General features: G+C 45.7%; 1 protein-coding gene across 3 annotated transcripts; it reads right to left on the bottom strand.

Moving 5' to 3' along the window:
- Nucleotides 1–5,982: 5,982 nt before the first annotated feature.
- On the bottom strand, nt 5,983–22,467 carry tm7sf3 (transmembrane 7 superfamily member 3). 3 transcript variants are annotated; one of them, XM_080051316.1, is made up of 12 exons: nt 22,202–22,467; nt 19,681–19,835; nt 16,126–16,276; nt 14,020–14,140; nt 11,898–12,069; nt 11,631–11,808; nt 11,408–11,494; nt 10,686–10,766; nt 10,424–10,576; nt 10,149–10,249; nt 9,194–9,356; nt 5,983–8,606 (listed from the first exon to the last, which is right to left on the bottom strand). In XM_080051316.1, the coding sequence occupies exons 1-12, from the start codon at nt 22,263–22,265 to the stop codon at nt 8,353–8,355; spliced, it is 1,680 nt and encodes a 559-aa protein (XP_079907442.1). In that variant the 5' UTR covers nt 22,266–22,467; the 3' UTR covers nt 5,983–8,352. The 3 variants fall into 3 exon arrangements, with proteins under 3 accessions (XP_079907442.1, XP_079907443.1, XP_079907444.1); XM_080051317.1 differs by lacking the exon at nt 10,424–10,576; XM_080051318.1 differs by lacking the exons at nt 10,424–10,576; nt 10,686–10,766.
- Between the last annotated feature and the right edge of the window lie 873 nt (nt 22,468–23,340).

Below are 23,340 nucleotides of genomic sequence, written 5' to 3'. Positions count from 1 at the left end.
TTTCTCGCGGAGCAGGTCGCACACATTGTTGTGTGCTAATATACCACTAGCTTGTCGCAAGTAGCTCGTACCCTGAGGGTTGGTGCTTCGATTTGACTTCGACCACCAAGGGCTGCGACAGCAATTCGTTAGACTTGGCTACGGCCGGTCAGGGTGAGTAGTGTGAAGGCTACGCGTAGCCCGGGGCTACCGCGGAAGCTAATATCACCTTTCCACCTTGCTTTGATTAGATCAGGCGGCGGCTGGGTTCACAGTCGCCGTGTTATTCTTCGTTCGCACCGTTGCTTGTGTGTTTCGCTAAGCCGGTTGCTAATTGTATGCTCGAATGTATTGTCTTTCTAGCATTGTTGCACTGTTGATCGGGTGCTACGTTCGCCCCGACCGGTGCTTACTTGATTTAATCGACAGCGAGCGGCTTGATAGGCTACTCAATTTGCTCGTCAGGTGGGCGGCTTCGGTCAGAAGTCTCTTTCACTGTTGTAGTGAGCTGTGTCGCACCAATCGTGTGCTCTCACCTAAGCCTTGCGTTGCATAGTTTACTTCTTTGCTGTACCAGTGGGTGAGCCGTGCCACACACTAGTATGCTGTTGTATACACTGTATGCTGCTGTATTGCTCGCCGGTGGACGAATTAGTTTCCTAAATCGCCTTCACCGCGTTATTTTAGCCGTGTCACACTGTTGCTCGTGTGTAGGCTGCTGTAGTGTGGCGCCAGTTGGCAGCTTAGTTCACAGCACGGGTGTCGTGTCTGTGCTGCTGTGTTATAAGAGCCGTGTTGCACGGTAGCTCACGCCTTAGCCTGACTGCATAGGCTACTTAATCTGCTCGACAGTGAACGTCGTTGCCGTCACTGTGTTATTAAGGCGCATTATTGCTTGGGTGCTCTCGCCTAAGGCTCAATTGCCTATAGCCTTCGTTGATTGGCTCTCCAGTGGGCGGCTGGGGTTACCAAGAGCCGCTGACACTGCCAGGGGACTGCAGATGGAGAATAGCATTGGCTAATTCTAGCATTTTTTTAACCCATGTATGACCGTGTGGTTTATTGATTTGCACTGTCCCCGTCTTAAGTAAACTAAATTCAATTGAACTGTGTCGGATTACACATTTTAATTGGCTCGACAGGTCGCGTTGTTGCTTGGGTGCTCTCGCCCAGAGCTCGATTGCCTAACCTACTGTAACTTGCTCGCCAGTGGGCGGCAGGGTTACACTGCCAATGTACTATTAGACAGGTCGCATTGCTGCTTGGGTGCTCTCGCCTAAAGCTCGATTGCCTAAAGCCTACTGTAATTATGCTCGCCAGTGGCAGCATAGTTTTACACAACAGGTCGCATTGTTGCTTGGGTGCTCTCGCCTAAAGCTCGATTGCCTAAAGCCTACTGTAATTATGCTCGCCAGTGGGCAGCATAGTTTTACACAACAGGTCGCATTGTTGCTTGGGTGCTGTGTCGCCTAGGCCAGTTGCTACTTGATTAGTTGCCAGTGAGCGGCTGGGCTTAACGCCGCCACGGTAAGTTCTAATTTCTTTTTGCTAGCTTTGCTGCACTGCTGCTGGGGTGCTGTGTCGCCTAGGCCAGTTGCTACTTGATTAGTTGCCAGTGAGCGGCTGGGGTTAGCGCCGCCACGGTAAGTTCTAATTTCTTTTTGCTAGCTTTGCTGCACTGCTGCTTGGGTGCTGTGTCGCCTAGGCCAGTTGCTACTTGATTAGTTGCCAGTGAGCGGCTGGGCTTTACGCCGCCACGGTAAATTCTAATTTCTTTTTGCTAGCTTTGCTGCACTGCTGCTTGGGTGCTGTGTCGCCTAGGCCAGTTGCTACTTGATTAGTTGCCAGTGAGCGGCTGGGATAGCGCCGCCACGGTAAGTTCTAATTTATTCTGCTAGCTGTTGCGCTGTGCTCGGGTGGTGAGTTCGCCGGGGCCGGGTGCTTACTTTGATTATCAGTGAGCGGCGTGGGCAGTAGCCGCCGCCGCGGTATTTGCTAGCTTTGCTGCACTGCTGCTTGGGTGCTGTGTCGCCTAGGCCAGTTGCGTACTTCATTTATCGTTTTGCAGGGGCGTCGTGCTCGGGTGCTCTCGCCTAGGGCGCGATTGCCTAAGCCTGCGTTAATTTGCCTCCAGTAGGCGGCTTGCGGGTAGCAGAGTCGCCTTCAAGGGGTTAATTTTGGGCTGCACACCGGTGCTCGGTGCTCTCGCCTAGAGCCCGGCTGCATAGCCTACTAACTAATTTGCTATTTTCTAATTAGTTACTGAGATAGGGTAATTAAGGTTGCCATTATGTCAAGCGCCCATAATTGTGTAGTCAGACGCATATTTCGTTGGCTCAACAGTGGCCAGCTTACGCCTTCATGACCTCCATACAGGGCCATGACAAGTGCCCTGCAGGTCTCAGGGTTGAGCACCTGAGGGAAGCGCTGTCAGATAACCCATGCATGAACTGTAGTTTCATGTCTCAGGCACTTAGGTTGCTAGGTAGAGGCTCTTCTACTAGCCTCCAACCAGTTCATGGTACCAGTGCAGTGAATAACCTTGCGGCTGTGCATCCTTCCTACTCGGGGGATGACATGCTGTCCACAGCTGCGTCCTGTAGTCTCTTACAGGTGGGCAGCTCGGCTAGGAAGTCAGTGTCTGTCCGTGACTCGCCAAGTATGGGGTTAGATGAAGCTCTGGTTTCATCTGCACCCACGAATGCCTTCTTTCGGCAGGCCCTCAATCCTCCGTTTCTGTGTGCCTCCCTCTGAGCCTTATTCCGCTGGGCTCCATAGATGCTGGCCAGATTTAAGGGCTCTCTCCCATCACACTAGTGACAGTAGAGCTCTGGCAGCCATGCACAATGCTGATAGTTAGGGCTCGGACTGGTTAGCTCCGATTGAGCCTGCTATAGCATCCCTGGTTGTCTCCCCAGACGAGGCTCTGAGAGCCGATGTGCGCTGCCCTCGGCCCCAGTGCCGGATTTCAGGCGACCTCCTTACTAGGAGTTACGACATTGCTGCCTGTGGGGGCCATCTGGGAATTTGCTTTCTCACACAGTCCTGGCTCGGTCGCAAACCATACAGGGGTCAGGTGCTGGTCACTCAGCACGGACCCTCAGTGATGCTTCACTGCAGACTTTGCATTATGACTTAGGGAGCTAATAATAATAATAATTTGAATTTATATAGCGCCTTTCAAGGTACCCAAGGTCGCTTCACAAGAAAAGGGCTAGGCAGGTTGATCAGCTGTGACGTGGCGCGCCGCCAAGGTTGGCTGGCGCAGTCGTCCCAGTCGGAGGTGTGTCGACAGACCCTCCGTTCCCTCCAGTGATCCCAGGCCAGACGTTCGGCCAGCTGCTCTTCAGGTCCCAGGGCAAAGTGTTCAGGTTGACCAGGCTAGACAGTAGTTGCACGCTGCGACGTGCACCTCTGCCTGATTCCAGGCCGGGAACCTCTGTGGTACCCCGTGCCAATAGCTTCAACCACGTTCAGGTGGACAATCAAGGGGCCAGTGCTTCTCAGCACATTCTGTACAGCGCCGTAACACTGCGCTACAGCTGCATTTCAGGCGCCAGGAGGTCGGCGTCCAGTCTCCGCCCTCCCCCAGAGTCCTTGGGGGTGCTACTCGATGCTCGGTAGGTTCTACTCAACCGAAGCTCAGGTACCAGGAGGTGGGGCGGGGTCGCCCCGTTCTGGGCTAAGACGGCGGAATCAGTGCCTCACGATTCTTCCTTTCCCCATGTTGCGTGTTGCAGGGGTCCTCCAGTCTATCGCTCAGGCGGACTGGGTTGTGTTATAGCCTGAAAGATGCTACTTTCAAGTCCCTACTGCCCAATGTCACAGGTGGTCCTCCCCTTTGCATTTCTGGGCAAGGTGTACCAGTCAGGGTTCTTCCGTTGGGCCGTCCCTGGCTCTGCGTATATTAAACAGTGTGTGGCAGCATCCCTGCCACCATTGCAGCTCAGCTGGTGCTCGAGTCGGCGGCCATGCGAGCCTGCCTTTCTCCGTAGCGCGTAGCTACCGTTCAGCAGCTACTACAGCACTTCATGCAATGGAGGCTGCTGGAGTACAGCCTCTTCCTTCGATTGATAAGTATGCTGACCTCAGCATTATCTAATTATCATTATCTAAGCTGTCCAAGTTCCAGGTGTCCGGAACACAGCGATAGAAAAGGGCCACCCCCGGGGAGTGGAGACTCCATCCGGAGGTGGTGGGCATGATTGGGACAAGTATGGCCGGGCAGTGGCGTATCTCTTTGCTTCCGAAGAGATGACCCACTGTCCCCCTGGGTCCTCCTAGATGGAGAGGACCAGTCCCCTAAGGCAGGATGCTCTGGCTAATGCTTGGCCAGTCAGCCTGCTTTATGCATTTCCTACAATTCTTTTGTTACTGACAACACTGGATGGGGTCCAGCATTGCAGTTACAGCCTACGTTTGGGGGCTCCACATTGGCCAGGAAGGCCATGGATCCCAGCGTTACTAAACTCCTCAAGGAGAGCCTTGGTGCCTTCCAGGGAGACAGGACCTTCTGTCTCAGGTAGGCGGACACATGTGGCACCCGAACTCGGGGCGCCTGCAGCTTTGCGTGGGGCTCCTGATAGCCAGGACCCACTGTTGACGTATTGCGACCAGTCAGAGGTCCATACCTTTCTGACTTCAGGGGCACTCTCCACTACATGGCGCTATGCAAACAGGTGGAAGCCGTTTTCACAGCGGTGCATGGCACATGGCGAAGTCCCATGGACTTGCTCAGTGATAGTGATACCACACTTCTGCAGTCTGTGTGGGCAACAGGAGAGCTGCTTCCACCCTGTGCGTCTATGTGGCTGTGATATCGGCCGCACATGCAGGGGTGGATAACCAGACGGTAGGGTCCCACTACCTAGTCAGGCAGTTTCTGAAGGGAGGCCAGAGGCTTCATTCAGCCACCGTGACCCCTGAGGGCACCATCAGGGGACTTGCAAGTAGTCCTGAGGGCCTTAGGACTACCCCCATTTGGGCCGCTGAGTCAGGCAGACCTGACGCGGCTGTCGATGAAGACGGCATTCCTCCTTGCCATTGCGACTGCAATCGGTCGGTGAACTCCATGCCTTGTCAGTAAGCCAGGCGTGCTTGCGCTGGCATGTAGAAGGGTCAGGAGTGGTGCTCTCGCCAACTCCATCCTTCCTATCCAAACGATTGTCTCCCCACCATGTAAACCAATCGATCGAGTTGGCTGCTTTCAATCCCCTGGGCTCACCAGGGGGTGCAGAAAGAATGTCAGACCCACTGTGCCCGGTGCGGGCGCTTAGGGCATAGGTTGTGGCAACAACCAGCTTGCGTAAGACAAATACCTTTTTGTCTGCTATGGGAGCCGCAGGGAGGGGGCTGCCCTGTCCAAACAGAGACACTCCCACTGACTTGTGGATGTGGTCTTGTATGCATATAGAGCACAGGGGCTCCCCATGCCTTGGCCGTTGAGTGCCACTCTACCAGGAGTATGGCTACATCATGGGCTGCCTTGAAGCGGATTTCACGGCAGGACATTTGCGCCACGACTACATGGTCTTCATCATGTACGTTGCGCGGCTCTACAGAGTAAATGTTGCTGCACCTCATCCGGTGGAATGACAGCTGTCTTGTTGATGGCTGCAAGCCCTTAATTGATGAGTACTCTTCGTGACCGTTTTGGTATAAGTCATCCAGTGCTATAAGCACCGCCTCTGGCGGTCAGTAGGAACGAAATAGAACGATAGTTACGTATGTAACTACGGTTCTATGAGTTCCGGATGACCGCCAGAGTTCTCTGTCACTCAGACTTCTCAGACACCGCGAGAAGATCCAGTGGAACAGAACCTCTGGTGACTTCCGGAATATATACATTCCCGGAGTCACCCGGGTGTCACAGGTGACTTTGTTGGTATAAAGATCTCGACCTGCGCATGCGCGCAATGGAATATCCAGTGCTATAAGCACCGCCTCTGGCGGTCATCCGGAACTCATAGAACCGTAGTTACATACGTAACTATCGTTTTCACCTGTAGGCATTTATTAAATATCAAAACATGTTAAATTACAAATGACAGTGGGTGTAATTCATTTCAGAGACATGTCTGCATATTGTTTTGGATGTATATTTAAAAAAAAAGCCGTGGTGGGACCATAAAGTTCATCTCGGTAGCTAAATACAAATACTGACAGACATTTCCAGGCCTAAAGTGGAAGGTTTCTTAATTGTCGAGCGTCTCAGTGCATTGTGAAACCCTGAGTACAGTCCCGGCACACACACACGCACACACACACGCACACACACGCACACACACACACACACACACACACACACGCACCCACACACACACACGCACACATCAGCACCGATAAGAGCCATAGAAATTAAATACATTTAAAATCTAGTGTGCAAATTACAAAAAAAGGAACTGACCGAACTGCCATTACAAACCAGTATAAGCAACATAGACTTCTGCCACAGTCAACGCAGACATATAGAAGCATACTGTATGTTTGTTCTTGTTCAATTGTTAAAAGTAGGAAAGAGAATAAAGACAATATTTCAGAGTCAGTTGTGTTGCTTGTTGTGATGACCTGTGTGACCCCATCATGACTGCAGGCTGAACCTTAAACCTTCAGGGTCAAATGGCACATTAGAGTTTAGACAAAAGAACATATATAAAATCCCCACATACATTTTTAAATGACTGTACATCACCTTTAAAGGTCACTTTTTATAAAGAAATAAATGCTCTTTTTCATGTTTTCACAACATTAATATGGGTCACTGATTACACTAGAGACTCCCAAAGTATGAGAAAAGACAACCCTCTCTCTCTCTTCACCTTTCTGTGTTCAAAATCCCCAGTCAGATTTCTCTCACCTTATGATGCCACGCCCCCTTATACCAACCTATCTTAGCACTACCTCCACCTGTGATACCCGCATACCCCTGAATCAACTGACAGTGAGATTAAAACAGGCAGTTAGATTCAGGACCAATCAGAGCAGACTGGGCTTTTTGGAAGGCGGGGCTTAAAGAGACAGGCTCTAATACGGAGCGTTTCAGACATAGGCTGAACAGAGGAGACTCAGCCATGGCACCGTGAGAAATATAAAAGGTTTTTTGGACACCTCATGAAAACAGTTTCTGGTGGAAACCCAAATTACAATTTTGAACCAGAAAACAAGCATAATATGTGAGCATTAAAGTTACACAGTATCTTTATTAGGAGTCTGGCCTGAGAGTGTAGTTTTAAAAGCAAACTCCAAAACACAACGTTACGATTGATCGCAGCTTTTTTTTTTTTACGCCAGTTGGGTTAAAAAAATATATAGTCATCGAGCTTTTTCTTGTGGTATTTCTCTGTAGAAGTGGTTTGTGACTTTAGTGCAGAAGCAACAGACACAATGAAGCATCAACAGCTACGTGTTAGTCATTAAAAAAGACCATTTTAGTTTCAATTTTCAGTTTCACTGATTGTTAAAATATAATTCAAAAAGGTAGAGTCAGCGATTCTGGAGAAAGCTCTTAGTTAAAATACATTGTTGTCAAAATCAGTGAATATCTCCTCACTATTTGCTAGCCATCGGCACTGTGTGTGCACTTATAGAAAGCTGGTGAAGATACACAGCATAGGCTCTTTAAACGTGTATGTACACAAAGTGACTCAGACCAACCCACTGTAGCTACTAGCAACAATGCTATCGATATACTGTAGGCAAAGCTAATGATTGGCTTATACTCTGGCTTTATATTATAGTGAAGTATTTGACTTTAACACCTATTCAAATATTGACCGGCTTAATGTCACACTTGCTAGAGTACTACTTCAAACACCTGCTACCTGTATTTTGCATAGAGATAAATCTTAGCCTATATCGATAGCATTGTTGCTAGGTGTGTCCCATTTGTTTGTTTGCATGCCCGTTTACAGAGCCAAGGCTGTGTGTGTACAAACACCACATTTTCTTTCAGCTCACAGACAGTACAGACAGGTTGTGTATAATAACCTGATACTCACTGATTTTGAAAAAAAAAGTGATATTACAAGAAGCATTCTCCAGATTTCCTGTCTCCACCTTGAAGTGTGAAATAAAAGGTGGCGTTCAGGAAAAAAAGGAGATTCTAAAACTTCAAAGTCCTCCTGGAGAGTGTCAGTGAGATCATCCCGCCTGGTTTCTGCTAGTGAGGCTGTGTACCAATCAGCTGATCTGGGGTCAGGTCCCAGCACTAGTCACAAGGCACAAGGCACAGTATCCCCTTCCTGATAAACCCAAAAGCTCCCTGGCTTCCTTGTAATACGGCAGTCCAGGTGCAATCAGGGTTGTATTGTCTGGTTCCCACCCCAGCTGTTCATTGTACTTATCCGCCTTTGGGAGAGAGGTGGTGGGCTACTTTCACAGGAGCAGAGGTGTGTGTTCTCCGGCCGGCTCCATGCGCTTGGTGAGCTGGCGTGCCCGGGCCAGGAGGCGGTTGGGCAGTGGGGGGAAGTGGTGGCTGGGGTCCAGCACGTTGGTGGTGCGGCGCTCGCGCTCCTGCAGCCACATGAGGTACGGGCTGGGGGGGAAGAACGGACGGGAGCGCTCCCGGTAGAGCTGGAGGACCACGCCCCCTACACCAAACACCACCCACACTGTGATCATGATGTAGTCTGAGGGAGGGGGGAGGAGAGAGGGAGAGATTGAGTTGATGAGCGTAAACATTTACAGGTCACCCCTTATGCAAACTAAGTGTACTATTTCATGATTTTGCAACATTGATATGGGTTCCCCTGTGTGACTAGACTCCCAAAGTACGAGAAAAAAACAACCCTATCTTTTCTGCGGTGTTCAAAAAACGATTTCAGATTTCTCTCCCCATATGATGTAATAAGGGGAGAAGCCTAGCCCACTCATTACCAACCTAGGCTAGCACTACCTCCACCTGTGATAAACAAACCCCCACATACCCCTGAATCTAACTGGCGGTTAGATTCACACCAGTAGTTAGTTTCAGGGCCGATCAGAGCAGCATGGGCTTTTTGGAAGGCGGGGCTCAAAGAGACAGAGCGTTTCAGACAGAGGCTGAAAAGAGGAGATTCAGCCATGGCACTGTGAGAAATATAAAGGTTTTTGTTGGACTTTAGACCATTAAAAACAGTTTCTAGTAGAAAACCCAAATGAAGATTTTGAAACTGAAAATTAGCATAAAATGTGACCTTTAAGTTTGACAGGGTTACTCAGTCAGTGGTGAACTCACCGATGAGTTGGAAAGGCACGTCTGTGAACACGGCGCTGTAGTTGTTGTTGAGGAAGCGCTTGAGGATGTTGAGCGTGATGAAGGAGAGGCTGGTGTAGATGTAGGCATTGACGGCCAGGATGACAGCGTAGGCACCGACCACGCCACACGCTAGGATGTTACCCTGACACCAGAGAAACACAGTCACACACCTTTATTATTACCATCTTTTCTTTTTCTCTTTTTTTTTTTAACAATATCTGTTTGTATTACAATCTTTTTTTTTTATATATATATTTCTTGGGCATTTTTATGCTTTATTGATAGTGTAGAGACAGAGGTGAAATGTGGCAGAGAGGGGAGTGACATGCAGAGAACGACCGCGGGCGGGAATCGAACCCGGGTCTGCTGCTGGGCCCGGCCCGGGGGGGGACGCCCTACCAACTGAGCTAAGGGCGCCCCCTTTTTATTACAATCTTATTATAATTTTCCTTTAATTTATTTATTGGATTTGTATTATTACCTTCTGAAGTCAGAGTTAGATATTCAGTTGGCTGTCAAGGGTTCCGTGCTAGGAAAATGTGAAAATTGGCAATATGGAGGCAAATATTTTCAAAATCAGATAATACTGTATTCATGCCGTTTCCCTCTTGCTTCGAGTCTTTATGCTAAGCTAAGCTAATCGTCTGTCGAGAACAACTCCACAAATTTCAAGTATAATAAATGTTTTATTCTCCCCCAAACTTTAAACAATCATATCCTGTTATTACTTCAGGTGGCGCTTCAAAGCTTTTTCAAAAGGCGTGTTCTTTTTTTTTCCAACTAATTTCTTTTTTTGGTCTGATAACACCCTATTTTTAAAATGATTCAGTGATCCATTCCTAATACTAGCACTAGATGGCCCCAAAGTAAAGTGCTTAAAACGCTCCATTGACTCCAGTGCAGTGAGTGGGTTGAAGAGTGTAAAATGTGTCACCTCTCTGGGCCAACGCACGAAGACCAGCGGAACTATGACCATGATGCAGCAGAATGTCACCCAGAAAACCACATCTGATCGCCTGAACACATCCAGGTCACCTGAACAGAGACACACACACACACTGAACATACTGGAAAACATTTATATAACACACACACTGTAGATAAGCAGGATTTCTTCCTTGACCATGACTGGCTGTTTCCCACGGTATTCAAATGCCTCTGCAGTCATACTAAATAAGACACCAGCAGGTTGTTTTTTTATTCTCCTACCCAGAGGAGTGAATAGGACGGTTGAGGCGATGAGGAATCCTAGCATCAGTCCCACCACCACCACACAGGCCATGACAGAACCAAAACGCCACCAGCTCATCACCAGCAGGACTCCCCCTACCACGCCGATCATTGCTGACAGGGTCAGGCAGACTGCAGACAGACAGACAACAGGTCACTGTGTGTGTGTGTGTGTGTGTGTTTGGTTTAGTCTTGTCTATAACATTACACACAAAAGATCAAAATGGAGAGACAAACTCACTGTCATAGTCCAGTGTGGTTGTCCTTGTAATGAGCACGAAGAAGAAGAACGCTGCAAAGCTGAAGCCCATGCAGAACAGCTCTGCACCATAGAAACAGAGAGAGAATCAAAACTCAATGCAATGAATGATTCCTGATGGCTCCACAAGAACAGGAAATTAAAGCTGAAAACACATGATCCAGAACCTCCCTGTGTCACATCCTGTTACCATGACAACTTTGAGATTTATCAGAGCTCATGGTGGCATGCAGCCGAACACAGTCACGGGTTGAGTTTGGAACAGTCCTTTTGTCTATCACATGAGAGGCAGGCCAGTGCTAGGAGTTAACTGCTGTTTCTTCTACTTGCAGATGGAAGCTACACCCGAAGCTCTCGGTTGTAAGCACAACGCCATAGCCTTGCTCAAGGTCCAATGAAGACATGTAATGCAAACATGACCTCTGAGCCCTGCTCGTCTATTCTGTTGACCCTAAAGCCAACTGTGGCTGGGGACAAGCTCAACTTAGAAGAAAGGAGTCCTGTTTTAGAGAAGCTCCTTTTCTCAGAACGATGGGACATATTTTCTTAGAAAGAAAACCATAGACTGTGTGGACCTCTATCATTAATATGTCAATATTTAGTAAATCCCAGTTTAGATAATCAGCATATGTCACAGTATTGGGCCAAAATATTAGAAACTATATCTCACTATAATTCGAATGACAAAATGTCAAACTGCTCACCACATTTGAAGAACCGATGGCCAAAGAAGCAGACGAACAGGCCTGCCAAGCCAGTGATGGTGAAGAAGATCTTTGTAGATACCTTTCCTGAAGATAAGAAAACAGTAAAGAAAATAGTAAATCAGTACTCTTCCTGTTACATACTATCAAATTGCAGCACATATGTTTGGTTTCAGGCAGGTTTCTACGGTCCCAGAGTGCATTAAGCCCAACAGGGTCTCACCCAGGGTGTGACAGCCGTCCAGCGTGGAGGCAAAGCTGCATGCGTAGGTGTGTACGGGCACGTAGGAGGCCGAGGTGTTGAGCAGAGGGTCTCTGACGATCACTGAGTAGATGACGCCCTGGCCTGGGATGGAGTTAAACGCTGCTGTGCTCATGTCTGTTGATAGCAGAGTCATCACCTGAGAGCAAGAAACCAGTGAGTCATCAGCATACAGTGTGTCTGTACTTTACTTTATTCTGTTACATGTCACAAACTACGGTGTCCCACCAGTTTGCTGTTGTCCATCACTCCCTGGATGTCGGCCACACTCTGCATGCCAGTGAACAGGCTGCGCTCTGATAGGTCGTTCTCAGGCAGGAAGTACTGGTAGACGTCGTAGAGCAGACGCCAGCGCGTGGTGCTGGCTGTGGATTGGTCGCAGGCCGGAGGATCTGCTCCCCTGATGGACGACCAGACAAGACAAATGACGTAGATTCAGTTATTTTTGTGTCTTCTAGGTTTGATTTAAAATGTTAAGTATCTTTAAAACTCAGTGAGAAAACAATAGTCCTGGGCTTTGGTAAACAAGGGTCTCGATAATGCATCGAAGATGTACCTTTACGGTGTGTAATATAGGAGTATATTGGCGTCATCTAGTGGTGAAAGTCCTAGATTACAACGCTCCCTCTCGTTCTGAGAATTTACAGAAGCAACGGTGGCCTTCAAGGACAAGAAGCTAGTAACTGAAGATGGCCTGGCATTTCTCCAGCACACCCACTTTATATAAACATGTATGGCCTTTTATTTTGTCCGTTTTGTAGAAACATGGCGGTGCAACATGGCGGCGCTCCCCGAGCCTATGTAGATATAAAAGGCTATTTCCAAGGTGAGAAAACAACACAAAATATAATCCATTTCTAACAAGTCTGTTCTGAAAAGCGCCAATTCCCTTTACACACCGCACCTTTAATACAACCAACTTAATAGAGGCAGAAAGAGCGAGAGAGAGAGAGAGAGAGAGAGAGACAGAGAGACAGGGAGGGGGAGAGAGAGAGGGAGGGAGAGAGAGAGAGACAGAGATAAAGAGATAGTGGGTGTGAGAGAACAGTGTTAGGACTCAAAGTGAAACTTGACATCATCTAGTACCTGTGTGTGTAAAGTCATCCTGTGTAATGCTGTGGTTTATCAGCGCTCTGAGTGAACCGCTGACCGCTGTAGTGAAGTGTGTGAACGCAGACAACCAGAGATTTATCCATGTCAGCAGGCTAATATGACTAAGACGTGTTCACTGCAGGACCCTGGTTCACTCCTACGCAGAAGAGTTGTTTTTTTGGAAATTATTATTATCAAAAAAAAAAAAATCTTCTTGCACAAACAGTCAAATGAGATAAAACCAGATGTATTAGATGAATGAAAACATCCTTTATGTCTTTGTGTGACTCTACATTTGTATCTCTGCTAGGGAAAATCGCTTTTTTATTTATAGCTCTGTGTAATTCAATCATGCTTCAGTCCGACATTTTTTTGCAGAGTTTTAAAACCAAATTCTTCATGGTTGTGCTGACTTGGCCAAAACGAGTATCTACGAAAACTAAGTGTCACTTTTTCAGTGTGAACATAAGACTAATCCTCAAATGCACGTTAAGAGTATATATGGACTATGCCAGTGTTGCACAGCTCAGGTTTGGATATTACAAAGCATTGAGTAAGTGACAGGTGTGGTGGTCATGGAGTTGACTCCTCCCCTGACATGATAATAAATTACACCTGTCAGTTACAGTTTCTACTGAAGGGAACTTGGCAACCGAAGACCAAGTCTACAAAGCTGCTTGTATCTGTCCAAACTAACTTTGGTTGTAAGCTGAAAATTCAATTTGCCATATTTATGTTTGGAATTTCCCCCAAAAAAGTCTCAAAGTGTGTCAAAATTGACCCAATGGTATTTATGGGCCTCCTAGTTGCCTTGATGACACGATCCCTCAAGCAATGACTGTGATTAAGACCTGAGAACTGCAGGCAAACCAGCTCTTCCTCAAACATATAAAGCATTCAGATAAACCAACCCTGAATAGAGGCATGCGATGACTCAACAGGAAATGATTTAACAGGAGAGCCAGTGCGTTGTGTATCTGCCCCGAGACGGCTGAGACGCATTACATTGTTGAGAAATAACGAGGAACAGGGTGTGTGTGTGTGTGTGTGTGTGTGTGTGTGTGTGTGTGTGTGTGTGTGTGTGTGTGTGACGGAGAGAGCACGAGATCGTTTCAAAGCAAATAAACAGTGAGGCATTTTTGTTTTTCTGCAGCTGAACAGGCTGAGCAAGGGAGTTGAGCGGGTGTTGATGTTAAAAAGACCAGTGTGTGTGTGTGTGTGTGTGTGTGAGTGCGTTGTGTGTGTGTGTGTGTGTTACCTCTCGTATCCTAGGTTAGCCGGGGCAAAGCGGATGGTGGTCTCATAGAGGTTGTATAGGATGTAGACGTTTGGGTCCAGGTCGAGGTTGGACTCCATGTTACACGCTCCAGGGACCGGGTCTGAAAGAGAAAAAGTTCATTCATTAGGTGCATTCAATTTATAGTCCTTGTGGATCTTTGCAACCTGCCCATATTAGTTAATGGAGAGCTATTGGGTGGGGAAGGGGTCTACACAGGTTATTTTTTTTGCCGTTTGTATTTTTCTGTTATCTTTTGTGCTTGGTGTAGATCTGTGTGTTATAAAAGAAAGAAAATGAAAGTGTGCAGTGGAGCCCTGCCATGTCACGATGACTTGTTCTAAAGGCTGTTTCAACACACTAAGCGAGGCATACGAGCAACCACACACAATCAGTGCCACAAGTCACTCTCATGAGCTTCCTCTAGCCAAAATCACAATGAACTGAGAGTTTGCTTTTAGTCTGTGGCGAAAGTTACCGTGTTATTTATTTTTTTGGAAACGGTTCAATTTAACAGTTGCTGCATCTCCTTGCATTTAGGACTCAGGTTAAGCCAAACACATCAAAACACTTTGGCTGCGTTCAAAACAGCCTACTAACGTCCTCCCTCCTACATACTCAGCAAGTATATACTACATAATCTCTATTTAACGATCGATTGTGTATGCGAGGTTCGTCGGACCGTTTACACTGAAGTATACAGAAGCATCTCAGCTGACGTAAATCACGTCACAGTCGACAAGCTACCGAGCCGCTCTCGTAAATAAAACATTGTTTTAGGGCTGGGCGATTAATTGAATTTCGATTTCGGTTAGATAATCGTAATAAAACGGTTATTGTGCGGCACGCCGGGTCATGTGTAGTAAATGCAGCGCACCCTTCTGTCTCCACCTGCTCTCCGCACCGCTCCCGCCCGAACACTGTCGCTTTCAGCGATTCCAGTGCAATTGTTTATTCAGCATAAAGTTAAAACGCTCGTCCAGGATGTTACACCGAAACACAAAAGCCTTGCGCGATTGAAGCAGCGTTTCACTCGGTGAAACATGGTGTGAGTGAGACACTGTGATGGCGGTGGGTAACGGTGTCATTCACTGTGAGAACTTGCCGATGTGAGCCGCCGCGCAGAAAAGCTCTGTGGCTTTACGGGTAAAATGATAGTCGGGAATTTCTGCACGTTAACGTTGTTGAGGGGAAAGGCTTCCGCTTTCTGATTGCATTTCTCGAGCCTGAATATATTGTGCCATGTCGGCAAACTATCTGCGCGACAAGAGCAAATATACAGTGAGACGCACCCCCTCCGTTAGTTTCAGTCTACAGACGAAAAGTTACAACCAGCACCTAAGCATGGACTTCGTTTAAATAAAGCGTCTAATTTTTATGATCAGCGCTCTGATGCAAATTCTGAACATTACGGTGTCGCTGTGGTGTAGTTTTTTTTACAGCAACTCAACGTGCACTGCAAAAAAAAAGAAGGCAATAAGTCGATCTTTTTGTAGATTCATAGCCTACCTCCTCTTATAAGTCGAAGTACAAATCAATGAATGGTTCACAATCACATCCCTAGTAAAATATTAATTTTACTCTTAGATTGGAAGGTTTTACTGATTATTTATTTTGTGTGGCTTTTTAGTTGTAGGCTATGTTTGAGGAGCACAATTGGGAGTTTTGTTTATGTAATGTTGAAAGAATTGGCTGAATTTTCATGTTGGTGCATCCCTACAATGAATAATCGTCTTTAATAACCGTGATTACAATATCAATCAAAATAATCGTGATTATAATTTTTGCCATAATCGAGCAGCCCTACATTGTTTATAATAAATTTATTTTTACGTTTGGTTTACATTCTCAATGTTAATACAAAAAAAAAATAAGTTAGTACAAAAATAAGTTACCTATCGATCCATTCACAAAATCTTCCCGTAAATTCTCATCCGGGCATTTCTCGCCTACACAAACTCGCATACACAACCACAAACTTACTCAAATGGACATCAAAATGAGTATGAGTAGGACCTAAGTAGTCCGTGTCGAACACAGCCTCAGCCTGACAGTAGTGTGTTTGTAGTAGTGTTAAAGCAGAAGTACCGGTGCTGGAGTATGGCAGGATGACCCCTGTGCCCGTCACAGTGTCTCCATCAGGAGAAGACAGGAACAGAGACAGAGAGGCTTGGCCCGGCAGGAGAGAGGACAGCAGCCCAGAGTCCACTGCTGTCAGGGAGAGACCCAGGCCCGGCATCTGAACACACACACACACACACACACACACACACACACACACACACACACACACACACACACACACACACACACACACACACACACACACACACACACACACACACACACACACACACACACACACACACACACACACACACACACACACACACACACACACACACACACACACACACACACACACAAAACAACTGGTCAGAGGACGCACACACAACAACATGCAGACAAATACAGTTTGAAACGGCATGAAAACGTGATGAAGAGTCTTTAGGCATGCTAGCAGCTCAGTGAGGCTGTATTCAAGTACAGTGTAAGCCCATTATTTAAATAACAAACTGGGGCGCTCCAGTGGCGTAGTGGATAGAGTGCGTACCATATTGGCTCCGGCCTTCGTTGCAGTGGTCGCGGGTTCGAATCCGACCCGTGGACCTTTACTGCAGGTCATCCCCCCTCTCTCTCTGTCTCATTTCAACTTTGTACTGTCTAATAAAGCTTGAAAATGCCAAAAAATAATCTTTAAAAAAAAATAACAAGCCGGTGTATTAAAGTTGTCCATCCATGTGGAGCTTCATAGAGTCTGGACATGGAATTCTTGAACATATAGAGTTTCTGTGTGCACACGTCGAGGATGAGACCATCTTCTAGAATATTTTCTAAGGTGAAAACATCCAGACACACTTGGTTCTTTGTTCCATGGATTATTCTTCTTGTGTGTTATAAACCCACAAAGCAGGCCACGTGCTGAGGATTGTGCTTCACTGCAGTGAGTCCAAGAGCTGAAGGCAACCAAGCTTCAAGTCTAAATGAATCAATGTTGTTTCGCAAATCTACCAAATGTGTTGTGTGTGTGTTTTCCGACAGTAAGTCCAGTCTATGTGTGTGACAGTTGACCACATCCTGGACTGGTAAACTCTCAGGTCACAAGAACTAGTTGGTAAACAACCCTAGGATGTGTGATCACAGAGGGAAACAGTGATCACGGGACAGGGGGAAACAGTTAATCATCTGGTCAACGTGTATCACCACCACTAAGTCAACAGACCCTGGAGCATTGGGGTTTACCTTTGGTGCTTCACATCACATCATACTGTTGTCTACAATATAGAGGAAGATTTAGCTAATGTTCTTGTTAATAGTCTTCAGTGTGTGCTGAAATAATGCACTTGTTGTGTGGGTACCAACTTCTTTATATGTCCATGGTACCAACACTTTATTCTGAATTTAATTTTTCCGTGAGATAGTTGACTAATGCTGGGCTTACACTAGAGGACTTTGAAAAGACTTTGAAAAGACTGAAGACTGAAACCCTCTTACATCTAAAGACAATCAACTCACACCTGTAGACAACTAGTCATTAGTTTTCAGTCACAGAGTGAGATTTTGAAAAGACAGGGGGTCTCATATTGCAAGACTACAACTAGATTCCTTTTGAGATTAATATTATTTCCGCAGACGCGATAGTGATTATTTAATTAAAAAAAGGTTAATTCAATATTCCGAGCGGGGGACTTCCTTTAGTTATTTGACCATCTTTATTTGCTGATCTCGTCCCCCAATAACTTTAACTCCTAACCCTGTATTTGACGGTAAAGTGTTAAGGTTGCACGGCTGTCAGCCTGGTTCTCCCGCCGAGGCTTCAAGGAAAAAGTGTCCGAAATAAGTGCCTCACCAGGCGGACACAGGTCGCGACTAATGCCGCTCCTCCTGTGTCGTGCTTGGTGCATGCGAGAGTGTGACAGTGTTTACGTCATTTCGCTTGAGCCAACCCCCTAAGACTAGCGATAATATCAAACGTGTTTGATGATGTCGGAATGTCAAGACGGGAAGAAGACTGTCTGAAATCGGGTCGGAAGACCACCATACACCAAACGACTGAGATTACGTGCGCACGCCACAACTCCAGCACGACTTCTGTGATTTCAGTCCGACATGGAAGTGGAAGATTGTCTGCGACTGTCAAATCGCGTGAAAAGTCGTGTAGTGTAAACCCAGCATAAGTTGACCGCACAGTCTTTGGCCGATCGTGGGGTAATCTGTGAACCAATGAACAGTGCCATGGAACCAGGGTGATGTTGAAATGCTAAGAAATGACACCTACGGTTTGTCTTAAGGTTAGAATTGTGATATTGTGAGATGACCGCCGACAGCATCGTTTTCAAGGGAGCGTACCAGATATGTTGCCACTGAGCGAATTGCTGAATCACTGTTGTGTTGTATTACCAGCCTGTCTGCATAGAATGAGCCTCTCAGTCCCAACCACTGCTCATACAGTAACTCCATTGTACATCGCTGGGCTGGGCTGCTTTCAGACAGTGCTGGAGGAGTGCCGTAGCGAAGACAGATACTTCATTCGATTTGGTTTCCAGCTGAAATTTGGTCTAATTCGCCCCTTGAGGTCCAGCAAGTTAGTGTGTAAAAGGATTTTCCAGCTTACAGCAACAGAAATGACACACATGCCAACAACCCCTTAGCATACAAACTCTGACCTGTCAGATTTATAGTATGTGGTTTGTGAGTAGCTAATAGACAGTCAACATACATGGGCAGTTCAAAACCACACTGGCTGATCAAATAAATAAACAACATAAAAAAAGGATGTTGTGAATTTGTAGTGTGTGCATGCATTCTCACTTTTTATTGTGTGACTGTTTCCTTTTGAAGAAACATTCCCTGTTATTTAAGAGCATTTCCCCTTTTTTAGATTTGGTGGTTCTGGGTGAGATTGATGTGATTCTGAACTTTCACTCAGCATAACATGTCTCTTTCCTTTTACCTTGCACAATTTTCCCGCTTCTGAGAAATTGGCATTGGGATTTCTGTTTGCCTTTCTCTTGTTTTTACAATCCCCCCCCAGGGTTAAATAAAGAGAAACTATATTAGTCTGTCTGGATCCCAATGTCTGGGAGCCAAGCCAGGAGCTTTTTCCCCTCTAAGAACCACCCGGTCTGCCACTCATGACCTGCTGGACGGTACATCAGCTGACTGACCAGCTTCTACCAGTGGGTCAGCCCAGCGCACTCACAAAGCCCCCATTCATTACACACAGGCACAACTTACATTATCACTTACAGCAATGGCATTCATAGAATTTCACGGATTAGTTTGCATTTTCGCCGATTAGGCTTTGGATTTTTTGCTGATGAAACAGAGATGCGTGAATCTGACCATCAACTAAGCTTTCATCTGGTTTCGTCTGTTAGCGCCAGTGGTTACAGCGTCGCCTATGGCTCAGTCCTCGTCGCAGCGGACCCGGGTTCGAATCTGGCATGGATCGTTCTCTGCGTGTCATTCCCCTCTATACCCCATTTCATCTATGTCTCTGCAAAACTGTCTAGGAAAAGCAAAAATGCCCCCCAAAAAAAATCTTAATTTAAATTTGAGTTGGTGGCGTTGCTTGCTCACCCTGGTGTAGGAGAGTGTTGCGTTGCGGTGCTGCGTGTGGAACTGCAGCGTGATGAAGCAGACCTCCGGGGGGATCCTGGACACCAGCGCCTGCACCGTCTCATTCTGGGACACGCTCACGTTCTGAAACGCCCCCGGCAGGAACACCACCCGGTCTGTGAAGGAGAGAGAGAGAGAGAGAGACAGAGAGAGAGAGAGAGAGAGAGAGAGAGAGAGAGAGAGAGAGAGAGAGTCTGTGTTTAGTATCCATCCATCACATGTTTGGATTGGATTAGATTGATGGTAGTAGTATGCTGCTTATAAACGGCCTCTACCACAGAGACACCATACATTCACCATGAGCTGGACAGGCCAAACTAGTATGTTATTCTTTATTCTTTAATGATGTACATAACATTGCAGTTGTATTCCCTGTTTCACTCAACACTCAAACTACGTAAGTTACAAGACACGAGGCCACAAACAGGAAGCTCCCTGACATCACAGACCACAGCTCTGACAGTTATTGTGAAGCCAACAAGGCAACCTGATAGAAGGGCAGCACATCAACCAGCAACCATACGGTAAAGACTCAACCAACACACACACTCTGTGTTTAGCATTGAGGTGATATACTTGCACATGTTTGACGACCACCCTAAAAGACATCTAACAACACAGCATGAACCACTTCAACAGCCAGCTTGTAGTGTTGGCTGCTTGTACAGTGATATAATAATATGAACACAATATTCATAATACAACTGTGTCATTTAGTTAAAGAGAAGGATTTTATCTTCAACTTTTATCTGAAAAACCTTTGGACTGGCCAGTAAAGGTCATCTCACCGATTATCCGCTTGCGTCACCACCAATGTTTTTTCTTTCTGTTCTATGTGACACAGTAATAATTAATCAGCCACGGATGTATTAACTCTGAAGTTACCGTTAAGCGTCTATCTGAGTGGAATGTGCAGAGAAGCTCATAGTCTTGATTTGCTGTGCGTGTCACACCACGCGATGGCTTCAACTGATTATGCTGCAACGCTTCCAGCCATTACATCTGATAAGCATAGTGTAGCAATGTTTCACAATGACCACAACATTAACAGAATATGTCAACCATCATGTCAGCAATCACAGAGAGGAGGAAGAGTAATAAAACTAAAATCTCATTCAAGGCACTAACCCATGACCTTTACGAATCACTCGCACTGTACTCTTGTGGACTTCAAATCGATTATGAATGTGCATTCTTTTAATGACATGCTAGACATTTGTTCGCTCATACTAAGAGGAAGAATGTCAAGTATGGAAACTAAAGCTGAAGGTCCACAGATTTGAACTTGAACAAGAGGAACTGTGTAAGGAACAAACCATAATCCAGGATCTATATACTGGAGTTTATTTTATGGTTAAACATAAGCCTTTACTCATACACTAATCTGTGTCCACCTATATGATGTGGATTATTGAAATACAGACTTAAAAAAAATATTCACATCGCATGACTTTGCACATTGTACTCATTCCTTTAACTGATCTGTATATATATATTTGTTTTTCATTAACTCTCACAGTTTAAAACTAGTAATGCATGTTAGAGATCCCCCTGCCCCGTGAGTGATTGTGTTGGTGCCTTTAAGGGCTTCTTCTTAAACTAATAGAATTGCTTCAGCTCCAGAGGAGAGTTCAGGGTCCCATGATGTGGCTTAAATGCTCTTTTGGAGGCATTTCCACCCGCACACAATGGAACAATTAGGAGTGGAAAGAAAGACTGAATTTTCCATCACATAAATTGAAATTCAATTAAAAAAAAATGTATGTAAAACTTACATTAATAATGCATCTCTTCAACATGTTGTTAAGCAGGTGGTAGGGCATCAGGCCTGCTTGACATATTATCTTATCTTGCTGGTATTCGGCTATCTGGCAAACTGTTTGTTTTACCTATCAGAGTAAATAGTAGGACTGTCACTCTCCCACTTTTCTTCATTGGATTTTATTCGAAGGTCAGAATGAGGACAGCCATCACTGAACTTTCCCTAAAGACATTGTTTTTTACACTGTTATAGCCTACATGCTAGCAGGACTATTCAAATATATGCATGAAAAACCCTGACATCCTTACATAAATATCACAGGGGTTTCATAAAAAGTAAGCTATAGTTAGAAGCCCAACAATAACAACAACTCCTTAATATCACTAATATATAGCCTATGTTAAACCGTCTCCTCAAACCTCACATTTGCTATATTTAAATTGGATAAAAATGGGTATGTTTGGGGGGAAAATAAGCATTTACCTGCTAGCTAACGTTAGCTAAAGCTACAAAACAATGACATGTTCAGCACGAGCCGAGTGACACTCCAGTGATTGACATACAGTATAGTACCAAGGAACCACTACGCAACCTTTAACCTACCTATTCTATAAAGTAGATGATTATATAGTCCAAAAAAAAATACATTTCAAAGATTGGGAAAGCTTAATAACGTTGCTAACACTGGAAAGTGAAAGAGAGATCAAATTGATAACTCACTTTCCACTTGCGAATGAACTTCACACAGCAGAAGCAGCAACGGGCACCAAATCCAACGGGACATTTTCCTCCACTGCGTTTATGTGGCAAAAACAAAAGGCTTCTATCAGCTGCTCGGGATATTCAATGGTAACCTCGCATTCGTCTGAGTTTGGGAAGCAGGAGTCGACATGGCAAAGGCGACACGCTTGACTGGACTGAGCTGTTTGATGGAGGGAGCCTCATCTCCCTCTGCGGCTATGCTCTGGCCCATGGACCTGCTCTGGCCATGGCTCTAGCTGACGGGGTGAGCGAAGCTTCCACGTGATTCACGCCCTGGTTCTCGCGATAGCTTTCGGCCCGCCACAAACACTTCCTAGGATATCGATGATAAGATGATGAGTAAAGTTATCGAGATGAGTCACCTAACCTAACGTAAACAACTGGATGTGACTGAACCAATAAGACTTTTTCTAGAAGTGTTTTATAATGTAGGTACGTTTTTTAATGGCACGCAATGTACGGAAAAAACTCAAATGATAACTCGTTATACGTTTTATAAAGACGTTTGTCGTGGTTGGAATTAGTGTCAGAGTGGGAACTCTCTCCTAACATTTACTCTCAGATCATAGGAAATCACAACAGAGCCTATATTTAATAGAGATTCAAACAGGCGCTATTTTAGGTGCACAGAATAATTGTGTAGAAGTTCAAAAGGCTGCTTCTCTTCATTTGACACTGAGATGTTCTTATGCACTTGAAAGCAACACCAGAAAGTGGGAGGAATGCTTTCAAAATCAAAACACTTCTCTTCTGGTTTGTTGCAGATCCTGTGTGTTGTTGCATAATGTTTCTATTCCTACTTTGAGGCTTCTGATGATAATATATTGCAATAACAAAAACAATGAAAGTAAGAAGTTGAGTGTAAACGAAAGCAAACCAAAACAGAACAAGAGACATGGGTAAAATGAGATACTCATCAACCCAGCAGTGATCATTTCATGTTGACAGATTTATTTGAAACACAAGCTCTTCTTATCATTCACACTTTAAAATCTTGCAGGCAATCACAGACTCAAGCATGCTGGCAAATTATGGCAAACATAACATAAGTACCAAAAAAAAACAAAAAAAAAACACAGTCATTGTATCTGAAGATG

The sequence above is a fragment of the Ammodytes marinus genome, assembly GCF_949987685.1.
Source record: "Ammodytes marinus genome assembly, chromosome: 22".
Lineage (NCBI taxonomy): Eukaryota > Metazoa > Chordata > Actinopteri > Uranoscopiformes > Ammodytidae > Ammodytes > Ammodytes marinus.
Note: the sequence above shows the minus strand (reverse complement) of the source record. Positions and strands in the feature narration are given on the sequence as shown.